A 24,069-nucleotide genomic window follows, 5' to 3' on the forward strand; every position below is an offset into this window, starting at 1 on the left:
ATCTTCTTAAATCTTGTAATTTATTCCCAAGTAGCAAGTGGGGAAATCGAGGCTCTCTCTGGGCTTCCATTCCTTTCTCTTCGCATTGGGTACATCTTGGCTTTAATCGTCCGACAGCGTGAGTTTACGATAGTGAGTCCCTGACCTGCTGGATGCGGCCCAGTTTCCTCTCGCTGTCCTCTATCCCTTTGCCTCACTTCCTTTCCCTATCTTTGTCCCGCCCCTGGTTTTGGGTAACGCAGGCCTGCGATTGGTTGCTAGGAGCCCCGAGGAGGCGGAAGGGTCGCGGTGGCCATGGTGACAGGAGGCGGGGCGTGGTAACTGACGCCGGACCCAGCGGCGGTAGGGGCGAGTTTAGCTAGGCCTGGCAGGGTTGGGGGGCCCGGCCGGCGTGTGGCCGCAGCCGGGGAGCCTGAAGCTGGGGCGTCGCGTGCAGGCTCTAACCGGCTAGGCCGTGAGCCGGCTGTGGCCTCGGCGGCGAGGCCTCCCGGATGCCGGTTGCAGCTCTGCGTTGCAAAGCAGAGGCTGCGCCCGGGCCGCAGGCAAAGGTAGAAGGCGAACGGGTCCGCTCCCCGACGCCCAGTGGATGCGGTGGCGACGATGGACGCCCTAGAGGAAGAGAGCTTCGCGCTGTCCTTGTGAGTCACGCCGCCCGAGCCCGGGAGGCTGAAGGCCGGGGCTGCTGGCGCTTGGCTTAGGCCTCCGCCCTGCGAAACCAGTGCCCTCAGTGGGTGTGGGAAACAAGACTCCCCCCTACCCACCCCACCCAAGTTCCCGCGGTAGACTGCCTCTGCGGCAACAGCGGGGTTTCAGGCGCGGAGGACAGGAGCGCAGCGTGGTGTTGCGCGATGATACACGCCTCTGTCACAATCCCCCGGTCTCCAGTCCTTAGTCGTCAGCAAAACCTGGTGGGTTTGAGCGGCTGAGGCCCGACCGCGGGTCAGAAGACCCTCCACCACTACCACACCACCATCCCCAGGGACTCTAATTTGTCCCTCCCCACCCCGGCCTGTGTGTTGACCGCACCAGGTTTACGCCCGCCCACAAGTAGATTGATGTGGGGTGATAAGGAAGATGCGGTGAGTAGAACCCACAGGAAATAAATGTGAGGAGCCTTAAGATGTCTGATGTGAGCCTTGACCCCTTTTATTTGTCCCTTCGTGACTCCTTGTGTCCCATCAGTTTTCTGAAAGTAGATCCACTACATTAAACTTTGATGTCACAGGTGTGTAAAATGTGTTTTCTTCAGTGTGCAACTGCTAGATTAAACAGTAAATCATTCTTAATTGTTTAAGCTGGGTGATGGAGAATTCATTTGAAAAGGGCCAGAGTACATTTGGGTGGGGGGAGAGGAATTAAGCTGAAACAGTATCTAATCCAGGTCTATTTTTCAGCTCTTCCGCCTCTGATGCAGAATTTGATGCTGTGGTTGGATATTTAGAGGACATTATCATGGGTAAGCTTCCCTACTCCGGCTCTTTAGTTTTTAGACTCTTGCTTTTAACGACATTGAAAATCCACTTGGAGAGTTAATTTTTAAAAAGAGAGAAAACATCATGCTGCATATAATGTTGAAAGTGGCATGCTGAAATACGAAGGAAGCCGTCCTGTTGTTTGCCTTAAAGGCATACAGCCCCTACTCCTGAAAATAATTGATTATCATAGATTCAGTCCCCAGAAGGGACTCATTCAGGTAACAGAGTACCTTGGAGTTATGGGGCTCATGGCAAAACTTCAGCAAATATTAACTACTTTATTTCAGAGAGTAAGAGCGGTTTGTAGTCTTGAGTCTTAATATTTTTGTGACATAGAGCAGTGTAATAGGTAACCATAGCACACGTGCCCATGAGGAACAAGGTGTCATGCTTCAGCTGGTTCCATATTTTCCTAGGTCCTGAGTTCCTATTTGTGGATTCATTTGGGCTTCCCTGGTGGCTCAGCTGGTAATGAATCCACCTGCAATGCAGGAGACCTGGGTTCGATCCCTGGGTTGGGAAGATCCCCTGGCGAAGGGAAAGGCTACCCACTCCAGTATACTGCCCTGGAGAATTCCATGGACTGTATAGTCCATGAGCTCGCAAAGAGTCAGACACAACTGAGCAACTTTCACTTTGGCATCCATAGGTCCTGCTAAGTAATAAGTGGTAACAGGCATCTGTCATTTAAGACAAATGTGTGGGAGAGAAAAACTTGAAAAAAATCTCTCGTATGGGTGACTTTAAGTTTGCTGAGAATAAGGAAAAGAACACTGTTGTTTAGTGTTATTAGCTGTATTTGTTAGTCTTGTTTAGTGAAAATCACTTGACTCAGTTTTGTACCTTTGGGTCCTATAAAGGTTCATGACCTTAACTCCTAAATACAGATGAAGATACACTATTAAGGTCCCATGTCAATCAGAGGATTCCTGGTGAATACTGAGGAATACCTGGAGTTCTTTTGGCCTCTACAAGAACCCTGTGTGCAGTGAGGGAAATGAGCTTTCTGTAAGCCCAGGGCATTTATTCCTAAGTCTAGGCCATTTGTGAAGCATTCCTTTTGTTTTGGAAACGATATTCTATTTGGTTGTTGAAATTCCCTAAACCCTAATAAGTGTTTGCTATGACTCAGTCACTGTACATGACTCCTCATCTAAATGCCACCTAGCAATCTTTTATGATAGGTACTCTGAAGTTGAAGAAACTGGGACTGAGAGAAATTAACCTGCCCAAGGTTACCCATTGTTAGTGGCTGAGGTGGAATTTAAACTCTGGTAGTCTAGCCTCTATCAGAGCCCATCCATCTAATCACTACACTGTTTCTACCACTGCAGCTGAATTTAAGAGAACGGTTTGTGGAGTTCCTAAGCCACCCTGCCCTGTCTGGCTGTGTTTAAACTGGACTAGAGGGTGGGGGCGGTGGTTGCACACAGTGTGAAGGCTCTTAATACCACGGAACTTTACCCTGAACACCTTCAGCTTTCCCACTCCTAAAGCTTGGCCATTTAGAAAGAAGACTTCCCTGGTGGCTCAGACGGTAAAGCGTCTGTCTACCATGCGGGTGACCTGGGTTTGAGCCCTGGGTTGGGAAGATCCCCTGGAGAAGGAAATGGCAATCCACTCCAGTACTCTTGCCTGGAAAATCCCATGGACAGAGGAGCCTGGTAGGCTACAGTCCATGGGGTCTCAAAGAGTTGGACGTGACTTCACTTTCACTTTTCTGCTGCCATTTAATTCCTACGTGTTAAAAAGAATATATGTTTCCTATTGCGATTCAGATGATGAGTTCCAGTTATTACAGAGGAATTTCATGGACAAGTACTACCAGGAGTTTGAAGACACGGAAGAGAATAAGCTCACTTACACACCTATTTTTAATGAATATGTAAGTGGGTTCCTATTATTCTTACTGGAGATTAGGATTTCTTTGAAATATGAATTTAGGATTTCTTTAAAATATGAATTTAGGATCAAATAATGTTGAAATCTGCTCAATTTTTAGAATCTGCCACCAGCACCCTGCTAGGAAGTCTAATTAGAATTGGGTTTAGTCTTCATTACCTATTGTTTTCCTCTGCATAGTTCTTGGGGCTGTTTTCCAAATAGTTAATAATCTCATCTATTTTAAAAACATGGTTGACTTTATCATAATCCTGCTTTCAGTTACAGTATATGGGTTCACCATACCTTGCACTTACATACTTTTGACCTTTCAGCTTTCACACACTATTTTTTCTTACTACGTAATTCAATCAAGTGTGCATGACAGTTAGATAAAAGTGAAAACCAGTTGGTGGCAAAACCAAACTATAACCCAGGAACCTTGGCTCTGGACCCTTGGGTCTTTGTATATGCCAAGGCCCTGTGCAGCCTCCTGTTAGGATCTCCTCTGTCTGAGAAGTTTGAGCCTCCAGGACTTAATTCCTTGAATGCAAAAGTACAGCAGAGTTGGTTAAAGTTTCTTAAGCCAAGCCTCCGCTTGTAACAGATCCATGACTGCCTTTCACTGTATGCTTTTTCATCTGTTTCTTTCCACAGATTCTATCTACCCAGGCAGAAAAGCCCCCACTTACTCCACTCTTCATTTCATGCCATGGGGGGTGGGAGCCCTTCTGCTCTCTAACCCTATCCATCTGGGAGCATTCCTCTTGTTGCAGTGTAATTACCTGCGTACACCTCTCCCCTGGAGGGCGGAGGGCAGGGGTGGGATGAGCTCACTGAAGAGAGGAGCTGGGTTTGGGTTCTCTCTGGTGCCCCCAGCTCTCAGCTGGGAGCCAGGCACACAGAAATGTTTGCAAAGGGCTGGAGAACAGGCTTTCTGAAAAGAAGTTTTACTGTTACAGATTTCTTTGGTAGAAAAGTATATAGAAGAACAGCTGTTGGAGCGGATTCCTGGATTTAACATGGCGGCTTTCACTACAACTTTACAGTGAGTTGAAGTTGACTTTTTTTAACCTCTTGGTACCTTGCTCCTCCTCAACTCTGAAAATTCATAGACCTTCCTCCTTTTTTTCCCCCCTAGTGCTTGAACATCAAGCTTCAGAGCACTTGGTGGTTAGGTCCTGGGTGGGAGGCCCTCCATACCTTTGAAGGAAATCTCAAGGAGATGGTCTGTGTCATCAATTGTTCATGAAGCAACCACCCTTTTCCTTCGCAGGCACCATAAAGATGAAGTGGCTGGTGACATTTTTGACATGCTGCTCACATTTACGGATTTCCTGGCTTTTAAAGAAATGTTTCTGGACTACCGAGCAGTAAGTCCTTCTTGTCTGTTATGCTACAGTGAACCACTTAGAAAATTCCAAGTGGACCTGTCAGGCACAAACCACCCTCTGTGCGCCCCGCTGTAAGACTGGCCAGTGTCAGCCAGACAGCGAGCAGCGTGCCAGCAGAGCAGCTGCTGTCCCCCACTGGCCGGGGCCCGGGGCGCTTGTGAAGATTTACACTCTCATAGTTTTGGTGAAACCAAAGGTCCCAGGTATCCTACAGGGTCCCTGTATAATCAAAAGGACAAAGCCAAAAAACAGGTCTTAATTGCCTTGCCGTTCTTGTAACGCAGGATCTTAATAGGAGAAGGAAATATTTTTCATTGAAGAGAGGTGTTTTTTGTTTTGTTTGTTTTGGCCTTGCTGCTTGGCACACAGGATCTTACTTCTCCCAATGAGGGATCAAACCCATGCTACCTGCAGTGGGGCTTAACCGCTGGACCTCCAGGGTCCATTGTACCCTGAGAGGTACATTTTTTGAGTGACCAGTGCTGAACAAAAATGCAAAATCACATCCTCCCTCTTCCTGTGTGCTCCCTGGTGGCCCGCCCTCCCACCCTAAGCATCTCCCTCCCCAGTCAGAGCTAGAAAGGACTTTCTTCTGTCCCTTGCCTCTTAAAGTTGTGATGTTCTCTTGTAGGAAAAAGAAGGCCGGGGACTGGACTTGAGCAGTGGTTTAGTGGTGACTTCACTCTGCAAATCATCTTCTGTGCCAGCCTCCCAGAACAATCTGCGGCCCTAGGTCCCACTTCAGGCTCTGGGCTCTTTTGGACGTCACCAGCTCAATAGACTGGGAGAGGCTTTGGCTAATGATGTCAGAAGAATACATCTTGGAAAGACTGACTCTTCTGCAACTCTTCATTAATGTTAAGTATTGATGGGTCAGAAGATAATTACCTGACCTTCCTGGGACAAGACATTCTTGTTTTTGGTAACCCTAGTACTCCTCCCTTAGTAGACCCCTCTCTGAGGCTTCGGAGTCTGGCTCCTGCAGCACACCCAAGTCCAGCATTCTACCTGGGATGCCTGTCCCCAGCATTCATGTTGGGGTGTCCATGTTGGGAAAATTCGCCATCATCAACTCTTCTTGGCCCAGCAGGCCTTACATATCCCAGGAGGCTTTTCGTGCATTCACAGCTCTTTATATGGATCACAGTTTTGAGTCCTACAGCCTCAGTGGGGGTTTTGACTGGGAGGATTTATTTAGGGGTTAACTGCAGCTAGCTGCCCATCTCAAGATTTCTGAAAATCCTACCATCACAGCTAGTAGGAATCAACTTACAGAGATTTCCTTTACCTAAAAGCTAACATGGGAAAATCAATTCCTAGTCTTACATGCACAGTCTTTGTATCACTGTCTTCTACAAGTCCAGATGTGGTCCCATTGTTTCCATAACCCTCCTTTACGTGTGTTTGAAAAACTATTTTTATAGATGAATACTCAGGCTAACCTAGTGGATACAATCTTGGAACTTCCATGATTACCCACTTCAAGATCAAAGTATTATATGCTGTGTGCTTTTTAGCTGTTAGTGCTATGAAAGCTAAATGCTTTCTACCTTGGTGGTCCATTTACTGGGTGCCAATGAACGTATGCTGGAAGTAGTCTAAAATATATCCTTTTCTTAGAGCATGTTCGTATTTGTGCAGGTTTGCTTAAAACCCTTTCTGTGTAAATCAGCTCCTTAGGTTTGGGGTAGGGGCTCTGCACTTCCTTTTTCGCTGTCAGAATAACCCTACCAAGATAGTATTCCATGGTCTAGCTTAGCACGAGTAGGAGATAGCAAACAGCTTTACTGGTCATACTGCTTAGATTCAGTACATTGTCTTATTATAGTGTTGGATAGAACATTACTGGCCGGAAAACATGAGTGAAAGAAAAAATGTAGTAGTTCAATTCCCAATGTGTACTTAGTTTTTTGTTTTTATTTTTAAAGTAAAAATAGGAATCTCTACCAGTTGACTCTCTTGGTTTTAAAGGATGAGCTACAGGCTGTGTGTTTTTCTGTACAGACATGGCACTTATTAAATACTTTTGTACCATGAGTAGAAGTTGAGGTGTTTTGCATAAACCATCTTTCTAAATGAACCAGTCCCTTGTGTACTATTGCTGCTGCCATCAAGTTATCAGAGCTTTGGTCTTTCAAGCCAAAGGCTTCCTTAAACACTGACTCTCCTGGCCTTGCTTACCCTTCTTGCTCTTTTTATAAATGGGACTGCCCGTCACAGGCCAGGCATGTTGGAAGCACTTGATGAAGACCCCACTGATCAGTCTGGGTGAGAAAAAGCAAGTGGACAAATCCAAAGATGAAATTATGAAAAGTGAACAAGAAAGGCAGATGGGTTTTTTTTTTTTCATCCTTTTCCACTCAGAAAAAAAGCAGCCAAGCCTGCTGTAGCTTTCCATTAGGAAATAGGCTTTCTGATTTAAAAAAAAAAAAAAAACAAAAAAACTTACTAGAACTCTCTCTATGTCCACTCAGGAACTTATGTCATCATGTGCCACCTTTAGAGGGGCTTAGGTGTCTCTTCTCTTCCAAGGAGACCGTTGTTCTGTGGAAGAAAAGCTATGACTAACCTAGACAGCATTATTAAAAAGCTAGAGATATTATTTTGCTGACAGAGGTCCATATAGTCAAAGCTATGGTTTTTCTAGTAGTCATGTATGGATGTGAGAGCTGGACCATAAAGAAGACTGAGCACCAAAGAATCGATGCTTTTGATCTATGGTATTAGAGGAGACTCTTGAGAGTCCCTTGGACAGCAAGGAGATCAAACCAGTCATCCTGAAGGAAATCAACCCTGAATATTCATTGAAAAGACTGATGCTGAAGCTCCAGTACTTTAGCCACCTGATGCAAAGAGACTCATTGGAAAAGACCCTGGGGCTGGGAAAGATTGAGGGCAGGAGGAGAAGGGGACAACAAAGGATGAGATGGTTGGATGGCTTCACTGATTCAATGGACATGAGTGTGAGCAAACTCTGGGACACAGTGAAGGACAGGGAAGCCTGGCATGCTGCAGTCTGTGGGGTCACAGAGTCGGACACAGCTGAGCGACCGCAAAAGGTATGGCCAGCATGAGAAAGCGCAGTGTTTGGCCCCAGCTTCGGAGGACACTTGCCTCTTCCTATAGCTTAGGCCTCAGCCCTGGGCAGCACTGTTCACCCACACAGCAGGGGCTGAGGACTTGGGGGGCATCGGCCTGAACCACAAGGTAGTTGTTTGACAAAGCATGTTAACATCTCCACCCAAAGAAGCTGTTTCAGGGTGTCAGAAGCCTAGATGAGGATTTTGTTTTCTCTTAAGCCTCAAAAGAAAATAGGTTGGTCCTCCTTAAAAATGCTCTTCTTATGGCTTGATCCTGCAATGACTATAATTTATTATTCAAACTCTGAGGCACTGGAGAGTAAAAAGGGATGCAGTTAATTGTCATCCCAGGACAACAGGCCCAAACTAGGCCTAGACCGGGCCAGCTGGGAAATGGGTATCTGACTTAACCTACCCCCTCCACTGCCCCTCTCCCCCAGAGAGGAGCTCATCCACAATTGTTTGAATCTAGTTACACTTTCATTGTTCCCAGTTTTTTAAGGTGGGACCAAGGGGTGCCCAGAAATGCCTGTGGCTTGTTATTCAGAGCATGTTGTGCTGTAGTAGGAAAATAAGCTCAGGGGGACCCCCGCCTGCTGCTCCCCCTTCTCTCTACTATCAGCTCCACACACTAAGCACCTGGATTGTCTGATCTCTGAACTTCACAAGCTATCAAGGTAGGTATATCAACCGATTGTTTGAATCCTCGGATGTGAAACCCACAAATACAGAAGGCCAACTGTACTGACTTAGGTTGCGGCTTCCTGGTGTTTATAAGCATCTCTAACTATGATTCCCCAACTAAGTTCCAAGTAAGTTCTTCGGTCTTTATTTTTGTAAAAAACAAAAAGTTACCACCACGCACAAGGCAGCTCACCAGCAAGGCCTTACTTTCCCTCCCGTCCCAGGTGCCTAATTAACAGCGTCAGGGAGGCAGTCAGCATTGATGTTAGTTTCCCCAAAGGGAAAATGAGAAAACAAGGGCTTGGGAAAGGGAGGGAAGCCTGGATCAGATTTTCATCACTGAGAGTCTCTTAAAACTGATTTGTTTTAAATAACTGGTACGTTCGAAAGGCAGGAAAGGAAAACCATGCTGTCAGAATCATAACCCTTTCTACATGCTTCCCTACAAGTGAACATGTTGGCTTGGGGGAGGGTCAAACCAGAATTAATGTTTTCAGGAATCAGAATGGTTTCATGGGTTTGCTCAGCTTTCCCAGAACAAAAACTAGGATAAATACTTGATGCTTGTTAGGCTTATTCTATGGTGAGTCAGGGGCTGTGGGTGTAGAGTTCACTGTTAGTGTATTTAGTGCTGGCGAGAAGGCTAGGTCTCGGCCTTGGACACGAAGTCCTAAGGACAAAGCAAGAGAGTCCTGTATCCCCCATCACCTTCTGAATATGGAGGGCAGAGAGGACTATCTTGGCTGTTGGCCTGTCTCCAGGCCACATGACTGCCAGAGGAAGGGTCCTGATTCCTTGGGAGTGTCGGGTGAGCCCGAGGAGCCTGATGAGCAGAGATGAGCATGCGTAGTCTCTTCCAGGCTGACTCTGTACAGGGCGCAGACTTCAGGCTTCTGGAGCCACCTGCACTGGGAGCAGGCTGTAGCCTTCCGCCCGCAGTGGCCCACGGCACAGGTGCTTTAGGCATAGCCACCAGCCATCTGACTGGTGGCTGCATTGCTGCCTACTCCTCGCCAGGCCTGGAAGCTGAGGAAAGCGCTCACTCCGTAGGCAATCATCACTAAACACGAAAAGAACTGAAAGAGAAGACACAGAGGTGAGTCTGTCTGAAGCACGGCATGTGGGGCTGGGGGCCACAGCAGTGAAACACAGAGGGTAGGCACAGACAGGGGAGCCAGAGCCCCTCAATTAACCGAATGAGCCACACCAACTCGTGCTTACCCGTACAGTCATTTAATGACTATGAGGCTGATGGGTACCAGGTTCTGGGTACTAACTTTGCATTAACCATACAGGCAAGGTGTGTCAGACTGAGAGGGAAGCCTGAACAATATGCCAAGAGTGACAAACGGGTAGGAGCTGCTGTAGACACAGCTCCGGGATTTTGTTTTTTAAAAGGCAACATTCGAAAGCTGCCCTAGGAATATTATGTAGTTCACATTCCAGAAGTCTCCATGTCTCTCTTCTGGTGACTGAGTTCACAGATTTCAAAACCATCCTCACCAGGAAGAATGAGGAAGCCCAAGTCCTGGTCTGGTCCTACCCGGGGCTCAGTCTAGGTGAGTCCCTTCACCGCTCTGAGCCTCAGTTTCCTGGCCTGTCAAAAGGGTTGGCAGTCCCTCTCCCCCCGACCCTCCTGTCTTCACACATACAGGGAGTGGAAGAACACTCATGGGTGATGCATGCCAGGTGTGTGGGGGTTCTGACACTTTACCCGACATGGAGCCCAAGTTTGGGTTGCCTAGGAGAACCTGAGTATCTCCCAGATAGTTTAAACCAAAGGGTTTTTGCCCATGGCTTTCTCAAAGGTGGATGATAGCTTCTAACAGACTCTCGAGGAGACATACAACCCTAGATCAGTGTGGCACAGCAAAGTTCAACAGGTGGCCCAAGCTTCACTTGCCAGCCCAAAGCGTTTCCCAAGCATTCTGGTTCCTCGGGGTTAATTTTGCTGTTCATTTTGGACACCTGGTGGCTCAGTGGTAAAGAATCCACCTGCCAGTGCAAGAGACGGGTTCAGTCCCTGGATAGGGAAGATCCCCTGGAGAAGGAAATGGCAACCCACTCCAGTATTATTGTCTGGGAAATCCCATGGAAAGAGGAGCCTGGCAGACTGTGGTCCATGGGGTTGCAAAGAATTGGACTCAACTTAGTGACTAAGCAACAACATGGACACCTGTGAGTCCACTGGGAGCTGGAGGGTTACTGAGCATGTGTCAGGTGCCTGGCCTGGGGTCAGGGAGCAGTGGGAGTCCAGGGGCATAGACCTCACTTTGACCCGTCTCCCCTGTAACTGCTGAGGGTGCCCCAGGGAACCATACTCACGGAGGCTGCTGCACGCTGGTTATACGGCTGGCTGCCCTTCAGGGATGTCAGCTCAACCGAAGCAGAGCAGGTGATGAAGGCCGTGATGTAGAGAACAGTGGCACCCACGTTAAATACCATTAACTGGGGGTTGGGGGAGTGGAAAGAACAGGCTTAAGACATGAGACTCTTATAGTAACTATGGAACTTCCTGTTCCCACTGACACATCCCTTCAGTAGCCAGAACAGGGACTAGAGCTTGAGGAGGAGGATGGAGACCGCATGGGTTTTTCCCACTACAAGGGCCTCCAGAGACAGAGGTCTACACAGGACCAGCCTGGAGGCCCTATGAGCAGAGAACACAAACATACTGAAGGCTGAGAGATGGGGGGCTAAAGTGATCTGGCTGGAACATCAACAGATCCACGTGGTAAAACTCACTCCTGATGGCAAGAGGCCAAACCGAGCCTGTCTCTGAGTACTCCAGCTGAAGGGCCTGCTCCTCCGTGGTGGCTCCCCGCCAAGCCTGGTCCTTCTCATGGCCCCTGAGGGCTTGGCTCTGAGGCTGACCCCGAGATGGGGGGGCGCTGGGGGGCCCTCACATCCCTACCTCTGCCCCCAGTGGGAAGAACCTATGCCTTCTGGCCACATCCTAGGCTCTAGGCCCCACGTCAAATGCCATGGTAAAGACCCTCAGCTGGCTGGCAAGGAAGGGCCCTGGGCTAACAACCAATCTCAGGTCCCATTTCCCTAGTGCTTGGTCCCTGGAGTCAGTTCTTAGCAGATCTCTTAGCCCAGCCAGACAGCAAACTGATGGCCCTCGGGCATGTTTGGTTTATCTCATATTTTTAAAAAACAATTACCAACATTCTAAAATTAGATTTCATATAAAAACTAAGATTTCATATAAAACTTTCAATCTTAAAATATCAAGATTTGGCACCTGCATTCCCACTAACAACAGTTAGAGCTGAGTAGAGGCAGCTTCCTATGGACCGGTTCTCCAGAACCCCTCCTGACCTACTTTACTCGTATGTCTTTATGGCCTCTTGCCCGGCCCTAAAGGGAGCTTGTAGTCCCCATCCCAGAAAAGCCCAATTTGGCAATCTTAACTCCGCCTTATCTAGGAGTGTGAGGCACTGCCCTGCCATCATGGCCTGGGAAAGGAGCCTCTCCCATCAGCAGCTGTGACTGGAGCCCCACAGCAGTGCTGAGAGACACCAAGGCCCTTCCATCTCCGGAGATGTCTTTCTTCAAGGCTCCTAGGACACAGGGCAGGGGTTGGACCCCGTCCAGGAAGTCAGGCCACTGCCTCGTCACCCCAGGATCTTCCCTCCTAGCCCAGTGCCCACTGCAAACACCACCTGGCTCCTACCAGTGATGTCAAGATCTAACAAACCCGGTCTGTCTTGAGGATGACTCACGTTTCCTCAGCTTCAAAAGTCATTGAATTGCAAACAATGCTGCCTAGTCCCAGCCTTGCTTGTCTGACAATCACGTGCCTCTCTCGCCTCTCTGCTCGCTGAAAGCCTCAGACCCCAGCTGCAGGGGTTTTCCGGGCTGGAGAGAAAAAAAGCCCCAGCAGTTTTCTCTGTGTCTGGCCAGGGTACTTCCTATGGACACTCTCAGCTCTGTGTTCTAAGGAGACTGACCTGGGCAAACTGAGGACACCACCCTCTGCCAGGCTGCAGGGGCCTCACCCTGCGCCCAGCCCATCCTGCACACACCAGCCCAGCCTCGGTGACTCCTGCCAGCTCATCCCAGCCTGCAGGCCCAGGGCTGCCGGTCTGGGCCCAGCCAGAGCCACAGCACCCCCAGAATCTAATCCCGACTGCCCACCCCCCAAAAAGGAAAAATATTTTCAAGATCCCAAACAGCATCTCACTTGTACTCCCTCCGTGGGAGAAAGTCAAGCCTGAGTCATCCTGGATTCAAAGCTCTCAGCGCTCAGAAAAAATGGACACCTGAACCATTCATCCTCCGTCCCCCATCCCCATTCAGTTCTACAGGCCAACGAGGACTTCAGTCAACCCCCAGCCGCCACTTCTCACTTAGGGAAGGTCACATTGTCACAGCCTGCCCAGAGGCAGAGGGGTCAGCCCAGAGCCACCCCTGGGGCTCCTATCCAGACTCACCACCAGCGGCCAGGGCACCATGTACAGCTTCATGTGCAGCTGAAACAGGTAGAGGACAAAGAAGATGATTGTCACCAGCCAGAGGAAGACAGCGACGAACATCACCCAGCCATAAGACGGATACAGGTGGTACGGAGTGTCAGCAATCAGGGCCCACACCAGCAGCCCCAGCACCTGGAGGGGATGAGACAGAGCCAGAGTCTCCCAGAGTCCCCATCGCTCAGGCCGAAGGCCACAGAGCAGTTTCCAGGCCTTCACCATGGGGCGCCCCCTGCAGGACACATTTCTCATTGGCCCGAGAAATATTTATTTGGCTTTTACCACATGTATACAAAGCCCTTGCCTGGTAACTTACCTCCTTCAGACCCCAGCTGAAATGGTACATGCTCCAGGGAACCTTCCCTACTTCTCCAGTCTGGGCTCCAGAGCCCTCTTCTGGGCTCACATGGCCCCTCAGGCACCACCCACCCAAGACAAATTCTGTTTCCTTCCCCAGACCAGAAGCCACAGCAGCACTGCCATCCACTCGGCTGCCTCCAGGGTGAGACCCCTGCAGCCCTGGAGAGGGTGGTCTCCCGGGCTCATCCAGTTCCCCAAGAAAATGACTGGCTCATTCATAAGTGCATGCTGGCACCCAGGACAGGACCCGAGCTCGGCCAGGGGCTTAGGAAAAGCTGCTGAAAGAAAGATGAAGTCACCAGCACATCCCTGAGGCAGGGACACAATCACAGAGGCCCGGAGGTACAGTGACATCTGCCTGGAGCCCCACCAAGCCCCCTCCACCCAACCTTCTCTGACTCTCCTAACTGCCCCATACAGGTGCTATCATCCCTGCCTTCCAGGTGAATCTGGGCCTTGGAGAAGCAAAGGGACTAGCACACCATTTGTATATGGCAAGGTGGGCCCCAACATCCCGGAGTGTGCAGAGTAGCTAACACCACGGCCTCCAGAGCCGACTGCCTGAGTTAAAACCCACTCCTCTTGCCAGCTGTGTGACATTGGGGCAACTCACAGCCACTCTGTGCTGTGTTCACAGCACAGAGCATGAAGAGCATACTTACTCTATAAGGTCAGTGCCCATGAGGGTTCATGTATATAAAGGAACTATTCCCAGCTGAGGACGCCGTGCTGCAGGGAATTCTACACAGGCAGGTTGGCTGACCCACCTCAAGGGCATCCTGGGGAACTTGGCAGAGTGGTACCTTACTTGCTCAGGAGCAAAACCCACCTCTGCCTGCTGGTTTGGAGGACAAAAATTTCCCCAGCTTCCCAGATGAGAGAGCTGTCACTCATCCCAGAGCAGCCAGAAAGGGTCCCCTAAAGTGAAAGATATTCAGTCATATCCGACTCTCTGAGACCCCATGGACTGTAGCCTGCCAGACTCCTCTGTCCATGGGATTCTCCAGGCCAGAATACTGGTGTGGGCAGCCATTCCCTTCTCCAGGGGATCTTCCCAACCCAGGGATGGAACCCAGGTCTCCCACATTGGAGGTGGATTCTGTACCATCTGAGCCACCAGGAAAGCCCCCAGAGAGGGTCCCCTGCCAAGGACCGAAAGGGAAATTTCTGTATCAGTCCCCCTCCACGTGTGGGGCAGGGCAGGGCAGGGGTGACCCTAGCTGAGGCCTGGAGTCCACGAGCCCCTTTGACAGCTTTCCTTCCCCCCACCACCGGAAGTGAGAGGTAGAGCCCTGGGCTTGCCAGTCAGCTGCTGGGCTTTCACCCTGCCTGTGTGGTGGGAAGTGTCCCCACCTCTGTGCAGCTCCCCAAGGCACCTCTAGTCCACCCGCTAGAACCCAGACCCCTGGGTTTTGGGCATCGCTGTGTCTCCAGTGCCCTGCAGTGCCGAGCACATAGGACCTGCTCAGTAAACACATGCTCAGGCGCTAACAGGCCTCAGCTTCCTTATCCAGGAAATAGGGGCTAGACACCCTTCCCGCACAGGTGCTGTGTGTTATAGGAGGACTCAGGTCTGAGTCGATAATATGCTCCCAGCCTTGCCTCCCCCGACGCACGGGTGGGAGTGGGAGACTCGGGGAGGCACCCTCTTCCCCTTCTCTCCAGGTTTTTGCACCCACCCCTCTTCCTCTCCTGGGGGGGAGGGGTGAGTTCCCAGGGATGCCCACCTGGCACTGCACCCCGCCAGCCTTCCTGCCCCACCTCCAGCCTCTGGTGCTCTCCTTCAGCCACCACCAATAGACCAGGTGGCCCTTGGGGCCCAGTGTGCGGTGAGGATGGTGGGGCAGGGAGCAGGGCCTTGTGGGCAGTCACACCACTGGAGGGGAGTCCTTATCCATGAGGACCCAGAGTCAGGGTGTCTCAGCCCAGACCCCCAAGCTTTTACCACTCATCCTTCGGACAGACACTGCCCTAAACAGACACATCAGTGGGGCCAAGAGCCCCCAGACCCAGGGGAGTCACTGCTGGAAAGGAGAACAGACACCCCTAAAGCAGCAAGGCGCAGGACCCTTCCAGGGGCAGACAATTATCTCCTTGTCTTTTTTTTTCTGGCCATGCCACTGCGCGTGCGGGATCAAACCCATGCCCCCACAGTGGGAGCGTGGAACCCTAACCACTGGAATTCCAGGGAAGTCTCTAATTATCTCCTTGCTTTAAAGTAGGGTCCTTATGGGCCTCCATGCCATCGTGTTGCCTGGTTACAACTATCTGAAAGGAAGTTAGAAAATGCAGTGAATTAAAAATCACGAAGGGAATGATTTGGGTTTACGTTAATGTACACTTATCAATTGGTGGTGTTATCACTCATGGGCTTGGTCACAAATAACCACGTAATGCCCTCTGGCTCGTAATGTGCCAAGCCTCAGGTGAGCACCTTCCCTTTTATTTCACTGATTTTCCCATAACCCTTTCATTAGGCTTATTTATTAGCCCCATTTTTCACAGGAGCTCAGAGGAAAATGTGTCCATGGTCATCTGTGGTCACCCATGAGTCAAGGACAGGGCAGGGCAGGACTTGAACCCAGGTCGACCCTTCTCTGAAACCTGGTCTACTAAGAGTTACTTAGTGATGTACAAAAAATGAGGACACTTGGGCTGGCTCCGAGGGGTGAGGCCCAGCTGGCATCCCGGCTCCCTGGTCTCTGCCTCTCCCTCCTGCTCAGCCCTGATTTCTAGATCAGCAAGTACAGCCTCTGGGAGACAAAGCTGCTGGAATAAGCAGTGAGAATATCTGGCATCCCTCTGGCCGTGCCTCCCTGGCCCTGTGCCCAGGGAGCCGCCTCGGTTTCTGCTCTCCAACAAGGAAGGTCCATCTGAACCTGACAGACTGGTTTTTCCCGTCCCCTCACCCCCAGCCCCAAGAATCTGCCAGAGCACCCCAGTCCAGGATAGGGCACCCCCGCATGTGCTGACCCTCTGCTGGCCATGGGAAGCTGGGCCCAGGCCTCATCTCTAGAATGTGCAGGAGCTGCTGGACCCTCCCTCCTGCTGTGGACCCACAGTCCAGCTGGAAGAGGCCAGAAGACTTGTCTTACAGTCCAGTCCAGAACGGTAAACCCCACCGTGCAGGGGAAGCAGGGGAGCGGAAGGCAGAGGGCAAGGCAGACAGCCCTGACTCTGCCACCTGCCCGCTGGGCTTCGTCCAGGTCCTCGTGCAATTCCTAACACCCGCTTTCTGAGCACAGGCCCCACCGTGTGCCTCCCTCTGGGTTCACTCATTCAACAAGTATCTGTTGTGGGACTTCCTGGGTGGTCCAGTGGCTAAGACCGTATGCTGCAATGCAGGGAGCCCAGGTTCGATCCCAGGTCGGGGAACCAGATCCCACAAGGCACAACCAAGAGGCCCCATGTCACAACTGAAGATCCTGCATGCTGTGACTAAGACCTGGTGCAGCCAAATAAGTAAAAACTTTTAAAAAATTGTAAAAGCCAAACATCTGTTGAGCACTTACCACTGTGTGAGCAGTAAACATGGGAAGCCCTGCTCTCCCAGAGCTCTCACTCTACAGCTGGGTTGGGGGTAGGGGAGTCAGATAAAACCCGAGTACACGAGGGAAGCACAGGAAATGTGTTATGGGGGAAAATTCAGCTGAGAAGGGATAAGAAGGTCAAGAAAGATCTCACTAGGACATGAGAGCGGATGTGGGGGTGGATTGGGGGGGGAGTTGGCAAAGGGAAGGAGCCAGGTGAGAAAGAGCAGAACTCTGTGCTTTAACAAACGCTCGAGGTCCCTGTCTCTTGCCCCCATGTTCCTCTGTCCCCATGCTTCTCTACACATACACCTGTGTGTCTTACTCTTCAAAGACTGACACAGACACACACACATAACAAACATGCACAGAATGAAACCTCACCCCTTGGCCCTTCCAAACACTGAGGCCCCTGTCATGCCTCCCCAGGCACCCCCTGCAGATGAACCAAGAGAACTGTCTGGAAATCCTGAAGGAAAAACATATATATATGCCCTTTCCTTCTTGAAAACCTAAAGATTTCAGATGAGGGATCTTGTCTTTAAACGACAACTCCCCTGGTGACTCAGACAGTAAAGAATCTGCAGGAGATGGAAGTTCAATCCCTGGGTTGGGAAGATCCGCCGGAGAAGGAAATGGCAACCCATTTCAGTATTCTTGCCTGGAGAATTCCATGGACAGAGGAGCCTGGTGGGCTACAGTCCATGGGGTTGCAGAGTTGGACATGACTGAGTGACTAACACTGTCAAAAAGGTCACATTTACACATGCTCCAGGACGTTCGCGCTTCCAAAAATTTTTTTCTCAACTGGATAACAGAGATTTTTTTAAAAACCACCTGCTGAGTCAGAGAGGAAAGGGATTAGTCACAAATGCCTGACCATGAGGCATTTGGTTGGGGGCAATCAGTTGGGGGGGGGTGCAATCCAGGGGCTGAGGTTCTTATAAGAGGGAAGCTGGACATAGAGACACACACAGAAAGAACATCATGTGAAGATGGAGGCAGAGATCCGAGTGATATGTCTCCAAGCCAAGGAAAACAAAGGATTCCTGGCCAGAAGCATGGGACAGACTCTCATTCAGGGCCTCCCAAAGGAACCAACCTTGCCAGCACCTTGACTTTGAACTTCTAATACTGTGAGACAATAAATTTCTGTTGTTTTTTAAGTGACCTAGTTCGTGGCAATTTGTTATGGCAGCCCTAGGAAACGAATACATCTTTCTTCGCTATTCTTTGAGGCTAAGAATGGCTGTTATGATCTGACTTAACTGGGAGATGTTGGCATTAACTGATGAAAAGTTGGTCTATTGACTCCCTGGGTTCAAGCTCTGGCCCTGCCAGCTTACAAGCTGTGTGACCTCCTGCAAGTTGCTGAGCCTCTCTGTACCTCCCTGTGCTCATCTTCAAAATGTGCCGACCTTACAAGGGTAGATGTCAATGAAGTAATGTACGAAAGGCACTCAGACCAACACCCAACACAGTCTTGACACTCAGTACAGGCCCTACTGTCATCATCACTTCGAGGGGTTAGAACCTGGGCTTTCCAGTCCATTCTCTGCCTGGCTTCCTGCAGTGGATAGGGTAGGAATAGCATGTGCAGTTCCTAGGGGTGTGAGGCTTGGTGAGATGAAGGTATTTAACCTTAAGCACCAAGCATAGTTCCTGGAAGATAAGGGTCACCTCCCCACACCCACCCCACCCCCACCCATCAGTGTGGCCCCTCCCACCTTTCAGATAAGGCAGCTGGGCTTATCCAGAGGTGGTGGAGATATGGAGGTGAAGGGGAGCAGAATGCAACCCAACCCCACCCTAGGACTCCTCCTGCAGCTACACTCCCTCCACTCCTCACAGGCTAAGGGTCCCAGGGCAGAACCTTCACCCATTTAGACCTCAGCCTTCCCCTCTGTACAGCAGAAGCAGGGAGGTCTGCTCAGCGTTCTCCAAGGCTCTTCTCAGTCTGAGCCCTGACACTCCTCAACTCAGGCCTCCTCCAGGGGTACCTACAGCCTTTCCTCCCTCGTACTGACTGAAAGGACTCTACCAATCCCAGGAGCACTCGATAACTCCTCTCCTGCCCCAAGACGGTCACTCAACTCTCCTTTAATATTCTCCATTCTCTGGGCCGAGTAAAGCCCTTGAGATTTGTTGGGTGGCCTTACCGTTGTTGTTCAGTCGCCAAGTCATGTCCGACTCTTTGCAACCCCATGGACTGCAGCATGCCAGGCTTCCCTGTCCTTCACTATCTTCCAGAGTTTGCTCAAACATACTTACATTGAGTCGGTGATACCATCCAACCATCTCATCCTCTGTCCCCTCCTGCCCTCTATCTTTCCCAGCATCAGGATCTTTTCCAATGAGTTGGCTCTTCACCTCAGGTGGCCACAGTATTGGAGCTTCTAATGAATATTCAGGGTTAATTTCCTTTAGGATTGATTGGTTTGATCTCCTTGCAGTCCAAGGGACTCTCAAGAGTCTTCTCCGATACCCCAGTTTGAAAGCATCAATTCTTTGGCACTTGGTCTTCTTTATGGTCCATCTCTTGTAGCTGTACATGACTACTGAGAAAACCATAGCTTTGACTTTGTCTATATAGACCTTTGTTGGCAAAGTGAATGCTCTGCTTTTTAATATGCTGTCTAGGTTCATCATAGAGTCACCTAACTTTTTTGGCTTGTGTTTTCATCTGACACATAAGAAGCTTGGGGACATACCCCAATGCTGGTCACCTTGTTAGGGGAAACACACCGACTGAAACCAGCCAAACTGGTCAGGCACCACAGTAACTCACAGCGCGTGAGTTATTTTACAACAGGAGGTCCTGGTAAGGAACACAGGACTAACACGCCACCACTAACCAGAAGAATTTGGGAAAGGTCAAAAGGAGATGTCACCGCTCAGTGTCCGACCACCTCCCAGAATCCTTCTCACTGGCACCCGTCTTGGCTGAGCAGTGCATGCACCACCAGAAAGGACCCTGAATCAAGAGTGATTGGCCAGAGACAACGAATTGGCCTAGAAACGAATTCTGTCACCATCAAACCCGAGATCACAAGCCACATGGCAAAGCAGTTCTGGGTTCCCTTACCCTCCTGCTTTCCTCTTGGACGCCCTTCCCAATAAAGTCTCTTGCTTTGTCAACACGTGTGTCTCCTCGGACAATTCATTTCCGAGGGTTAGACAAGAGCCCACTCTTGGGCCCCGGAAGGGATGCTCCTTCCTGCAACCACCTCATAGGCATGTCATGCAGGTAAAGAAAGGAAAAAGTGAACAGTTGTAGAGGTTGTGAGTGGCTAGGAAGGCTGTTAGACAGCCTGGGGCTTAGAGGGAGCAAACCCGAGTTGGGGGGTGGGGTGGCAGGAGAGGGGACACTGTGCCCCAGAGCTAACATTGTGGTTTCAAACTCAGCAGCCACCGAGGCAGGCAGGTCACAGAAATGACTAAGGTGGGCCAGGGGAGGTCTGTGGAGCTGAGAGCAACCAGCTGATGTCTGGGGGAACACAGGCCTGGGATAGCCAGAACTTTTTTTTTTTTTTTGGATTGTACCCACCACACAACATGCAGGATCTTAGTTCCCCAACCAGGGATCGAACCCGTGCCCCCTACAGTGGAAGCACAGATCCTTAACCTCTGGGCCACCAGGGAAGTCCCAAGAAGTTCTAATTTTTAAAGATATATTAGAAATCCAAAATTCTACATGAAATCTTCAGTTTTTTAAACATTGGTAATGAAACCAAATGTTTTGGGAACAATTTGAGGGCGGGGCCCATCCAACAGCCCCCAGGACTCCCTTCTCCCCACTGCACCTTCCAGAAAACTGAGGTCCAGGGGACCACGTGAACCCTTCCTGGGGTTTCCCCGCACAGGGATGCATCTGGGCAGCTCAGGACACTCAGAACTTGGCCTGGCCCGGCCCGGCCTCCACCCCCGCTCTGGCCCTTCTCCCTATGGTGAAAGGGACTTTATGGGGACAAAAAGCCACCCATTGTGTCACAGGAGACAAAGGCGCAGGGGACAGAGGCGCCGGGCGGCGGGGTGCCACCACAACTCCACACCCCACCTCCTCCCCTTGCAGAGGGGTAGGCTCCTTGGAATTCCCACTGTGTACTCTGCAGGCCACGCCAGGGCAGGTTCATAACCCAGCCTGGGGCCAACTGACCAGGTCTGGGCTGTTATCTAACTCTGCCAAACCTCCCTTTTGTCACCTGAAAAGCAGGCACAAAAAGTTACCACATCGAGTCACTGAACAAACTCTCCCCCAAGGGCCCACTCTGTGCCAGGCGCTGTTATAAGCATCAGGGAGTGTGGGGTGGGGGGAGAGAGCCAGGCAGCCAGGGTCCCCACCCACAAGCACGCAGCTCCCAGCCTGGGTTGCCAAGGAGGAGGGGGAGGAGGGGAACACTGACTCAGGGCCTGGGTCACCTTCAGGGCTTTCCAAACAGAGCCTTTATCACATTGCTTCTTATTCCTGAGTCCTGAGTTAATTAAAGATGAAAGAGACCTCTACACCCCTACCCTCACAGCCCTGCCACCCCCAGAACCCCCTAACTGGGACCTCCAGCCCCTGCATGCAGACTGAATGTCAAGGAGCTCACTGCCACCATCTTCCTCTGGGGTCTGTCTTGGGGTTCTAGAAAAACCTTCCTAACCTGAAGCTCAAGCAGCACTCTGGGGCCAGAGACTAAGCAGGTCCCCTCCACATACAGCCCCAGATGTGTGGAGGTAGGTGGGGGCCCCCTGAGGCATCGCCAAGGCCTTCCTTCCCTGGGTCCCAGAGGCAACAGCAGCACAGCCCCTCAGTGAGGTTCCAGAAATTTAGACCCTACCTGCCTGCCTTCCCACCCTCCTCCCTTCCCTCCACTGGGGTCTCCTGGTCTCCCCAGAAGGCCAATCTGTGCCTTCTCCCCAGCACAAAGACTCTTAACAGCCACACAGAGCTATCCCAGGAAGGCCTTAGACCCCTTGAAAGCCCAGGTCAAGTGCAACTCAATTCCAGCCCCTCCCCCCACCCCGCCCCAGTGCTTCACTCCCAGGAAGCCCAGCTCTTTACATAAAGCACACGGCCCATTTCACAGATGGGGAAACCAAGTCACTTGGAAAAGATGAACCTCGCCCAAGGTTATGCACAGTTAATGGTGGTGCCAGTTCTGTGACTCAGCAGATAGAGAGATGCCCAGTGGGGAACACAATTCCAAATCCCAGAAGGTAGGGACATTCCCTGGAGACTAACTGGGAGGGAATATCAGTGCCCTGGAGGTGGGAGCAGAGAAGGGGCAGGGGCGGTCCTTGAACCCTGAGGGGATGACAGAAGCAATGTTTTCAGCACCCTAGTCTGCTCCCTGCCATTGGCCCTCCAGAGAGAGCTGGCTGCAGGGATCACAGGCACTTCACAGCCCCATGAGACCTGGCCTCTCTGCCTGCTGGGAATAGGGTTGGGGTGAAACCATTTACCAGACTGGGACTTGAACCCATGTGCTGGAACTCGAACCCAGCCAAAACCCAGCCTGGGACTTGAACCCACGTGGCTGGGACACTAACCCAGCCAAAACCCAGTTTGGGAAGCAGAAGGGAAGGTCCATCTTCTGTAATTCTGGATACCCGATCTAGGGGCCCCAGGGACAAGGGAGGCTCCTTGTTTTAGTCTACATGGGCTGAAATCCCTACGTAGCCATCTTGATGCAGAACTGCTGTAACTGGTTCCTTAGCCTTCTTATGTATCTTCTGGATGATGAAGCCTTTTTTGAACCAGCACCAGGGTACATAAATATGTATAAATGACAAAAGACTCAAAAGGCATGGTCAAACATCTGATTACAGTGTATGATAAAGTTGGTTACGATAACCAGAATTACAAATGATCATATTTAACATAATATACCAAATAACCCTAGTTAAATATTTCTCTTTGAGATAACACAGGAGCCCTCTAAAACATCCCAAAGTTAGTTTTCAGTTAGATAAGATCATAAGTCACTAGGAGACTATACTTTTTCCCTAACCTAAAGGTTTTTTCCCTAAAGATCTCAAAAGCAAATACAAATCACTTACAGGCAAAGAAACTCATCTCAATCTGTTTGTCCAAAGAAGGATTTCAAGAATTCTTTGGAGGGAGAAATCAAATCCAGTCTTATTTTACTTTAGCCCATTCCTAACAAAATCCATTTACCCAACTAAATTTAATTCAGTCTTAGAAAATCCTGATCATGTGTAACCCTTTGCCTATATTAATCACACCAAAAAGCTTAAACCACTTTCAATTTTTCAATCTTTCACTTTTCAATCACCAGATATCAGTTTTGTCCTGAGTATTTTTCAGATAACATGAGACTGAAATGAATTCTGGCTGGATTATTTTGTATTTTGAGTATTTATATGAGTATTTAATTTCCTTTAAGTCAATTAGAGCTCTTTTGTGAATTAACTTTTGGCAATATTAGACATCCAGAACACACATATAGACACATATGAACACACAAACACAGAGACCTCATAGTTTCTATTTCAGAATTTTAGTCATGATCTTGAGAACCCAAAGCATTCTCCCAAAATAATTCCTAAATCTGGGAGAGGTTCATTATCATTTTGTATATATTGAGGTAATCCGAAAGGTGTGATTATCTTTTTAATCAAATTCTTTGTTACTCTTTCTGTCCATGTGGGAAAATTCTCTAGCCATTTAATGAATGTCTGCTGCTGCTGCTAAGTCGCTTCAGTCGAGTCCGACTGCGACCCCAGAGACGGCAGCCCACCAGGCTCCCCCGTCCCTGGGATTCTCCAGGCAAGAACACTGGAATGGGTTGCCATTTCCTTCTCCAATGCATCAAAGTGAAAAGTGAAAGGGAAGTCGCTCAGTCGTGTCCAACTCTTAGTGACCCAGTGGACTGCAGCCTACCAGGCTCCTCCGTCCATGGGATTTTCCAGGCAAGAGTGCTGGAGTGGGGTGCCATTGCCTTCTCCGAGTGAATGTGTCTACCTTTACCAATAAATAATTTGTTTCCTCTGGACTTGGGCATCTGAGTAAAATCAATTTACCAGTTCTTCTTGGTGTTGAATGGGTCTAAATAATGGAGGAGGGGGTGGCATTTTTCTAGGATTATTTTGTAAACATGTGTCACATGATTTGGTAATCTGGGTCACCACCATTTTCATTCCTTTACCCACAAGCAATCTTTGTAGTAAATTCCAAAGAG

General features: G+C 49.9%; 2 protein-coding genes across 3 annotated transcripts in view; one reads left to right on the forward strand and one right to left on the reverse strand.

The window, feature by feature from the left end:
• Positions 1-299: 299 nt before the first annotated feature.
• On the forward strand, positions 300-6,830 carry ARL2BP (ARF like GTPase 2 binding protein). 2 transcript variants are annotated; one of them, XM_019979646.2, is made up of 6 exons: positions 300-638; positions 1,395-1,456; positions 3,254-3,360; positions 4,319-4,404; positions 4,633-4,729; positions 5,382-6,830. In XM_019979646.2, exons 1-6 carry the CDS (start codon positions 601-603, stop codon positions 5,481-5,483), a joined length of 492 nt encoding a protein of 163 aa, XP_019835205.1. In that variant the 5' UTR covers positions 300-600; the 3' UTR covers positions 5,484-6,830. The 2 variants fall into 2 exon arrangements, with proteins under 2 accessions (XP_019835205.1, XP_070626714.1); XM_070770613.1 differs by lacking the exon at positions 300-638 and adding an exon at positions 856-1,079.
• A 1,813-nt stretch (positions 6,831-8,643) lies between these two features.
• Positions 8,644-24,069, reverse strand: part of PLLP (plasmolipin) — a 30,097-nt gene continuing 14,671 nt past the window's right edge. Inside the window, exons 2-4 of the mRNA XM_070770612.1 lie at positions 12,954-13,127; positions 10,840-10,962; positions 8,644-9,590 (exon numbers count right to left, since the gene is read on the reverse strand). Of these exons, the coding sequence (XP_070626713.1) occupies positions 9,474-9,590; positions 10,840-10,962; positions 12,954-13,127 (414 nt within the window). The 3' untranslated portion in view covers positions 8,644-9,473. The remainder of the gene's footprint in view (positions 9,591-10,839; positions 10,963-12,953; positions 13,128-24,069) is intronic.

Source organism: Bos indicus, chromosome 18 (assembly GCF_029378745.1).
Source record: "Bos indicus isolate NIAB-ARS_2022 breed Sahiwal x Tharparkar chromosome 18, NIAB-ARS_B.indTharparkar_mat_pri_1.0, whole genome shotgun sequence".
Classification (NCBI taxonomy): Eukaryota; Metazoa; Chordata; class Mammalia; order Artiodactyla; family Bovidae; genus Bos; species Bos indicus.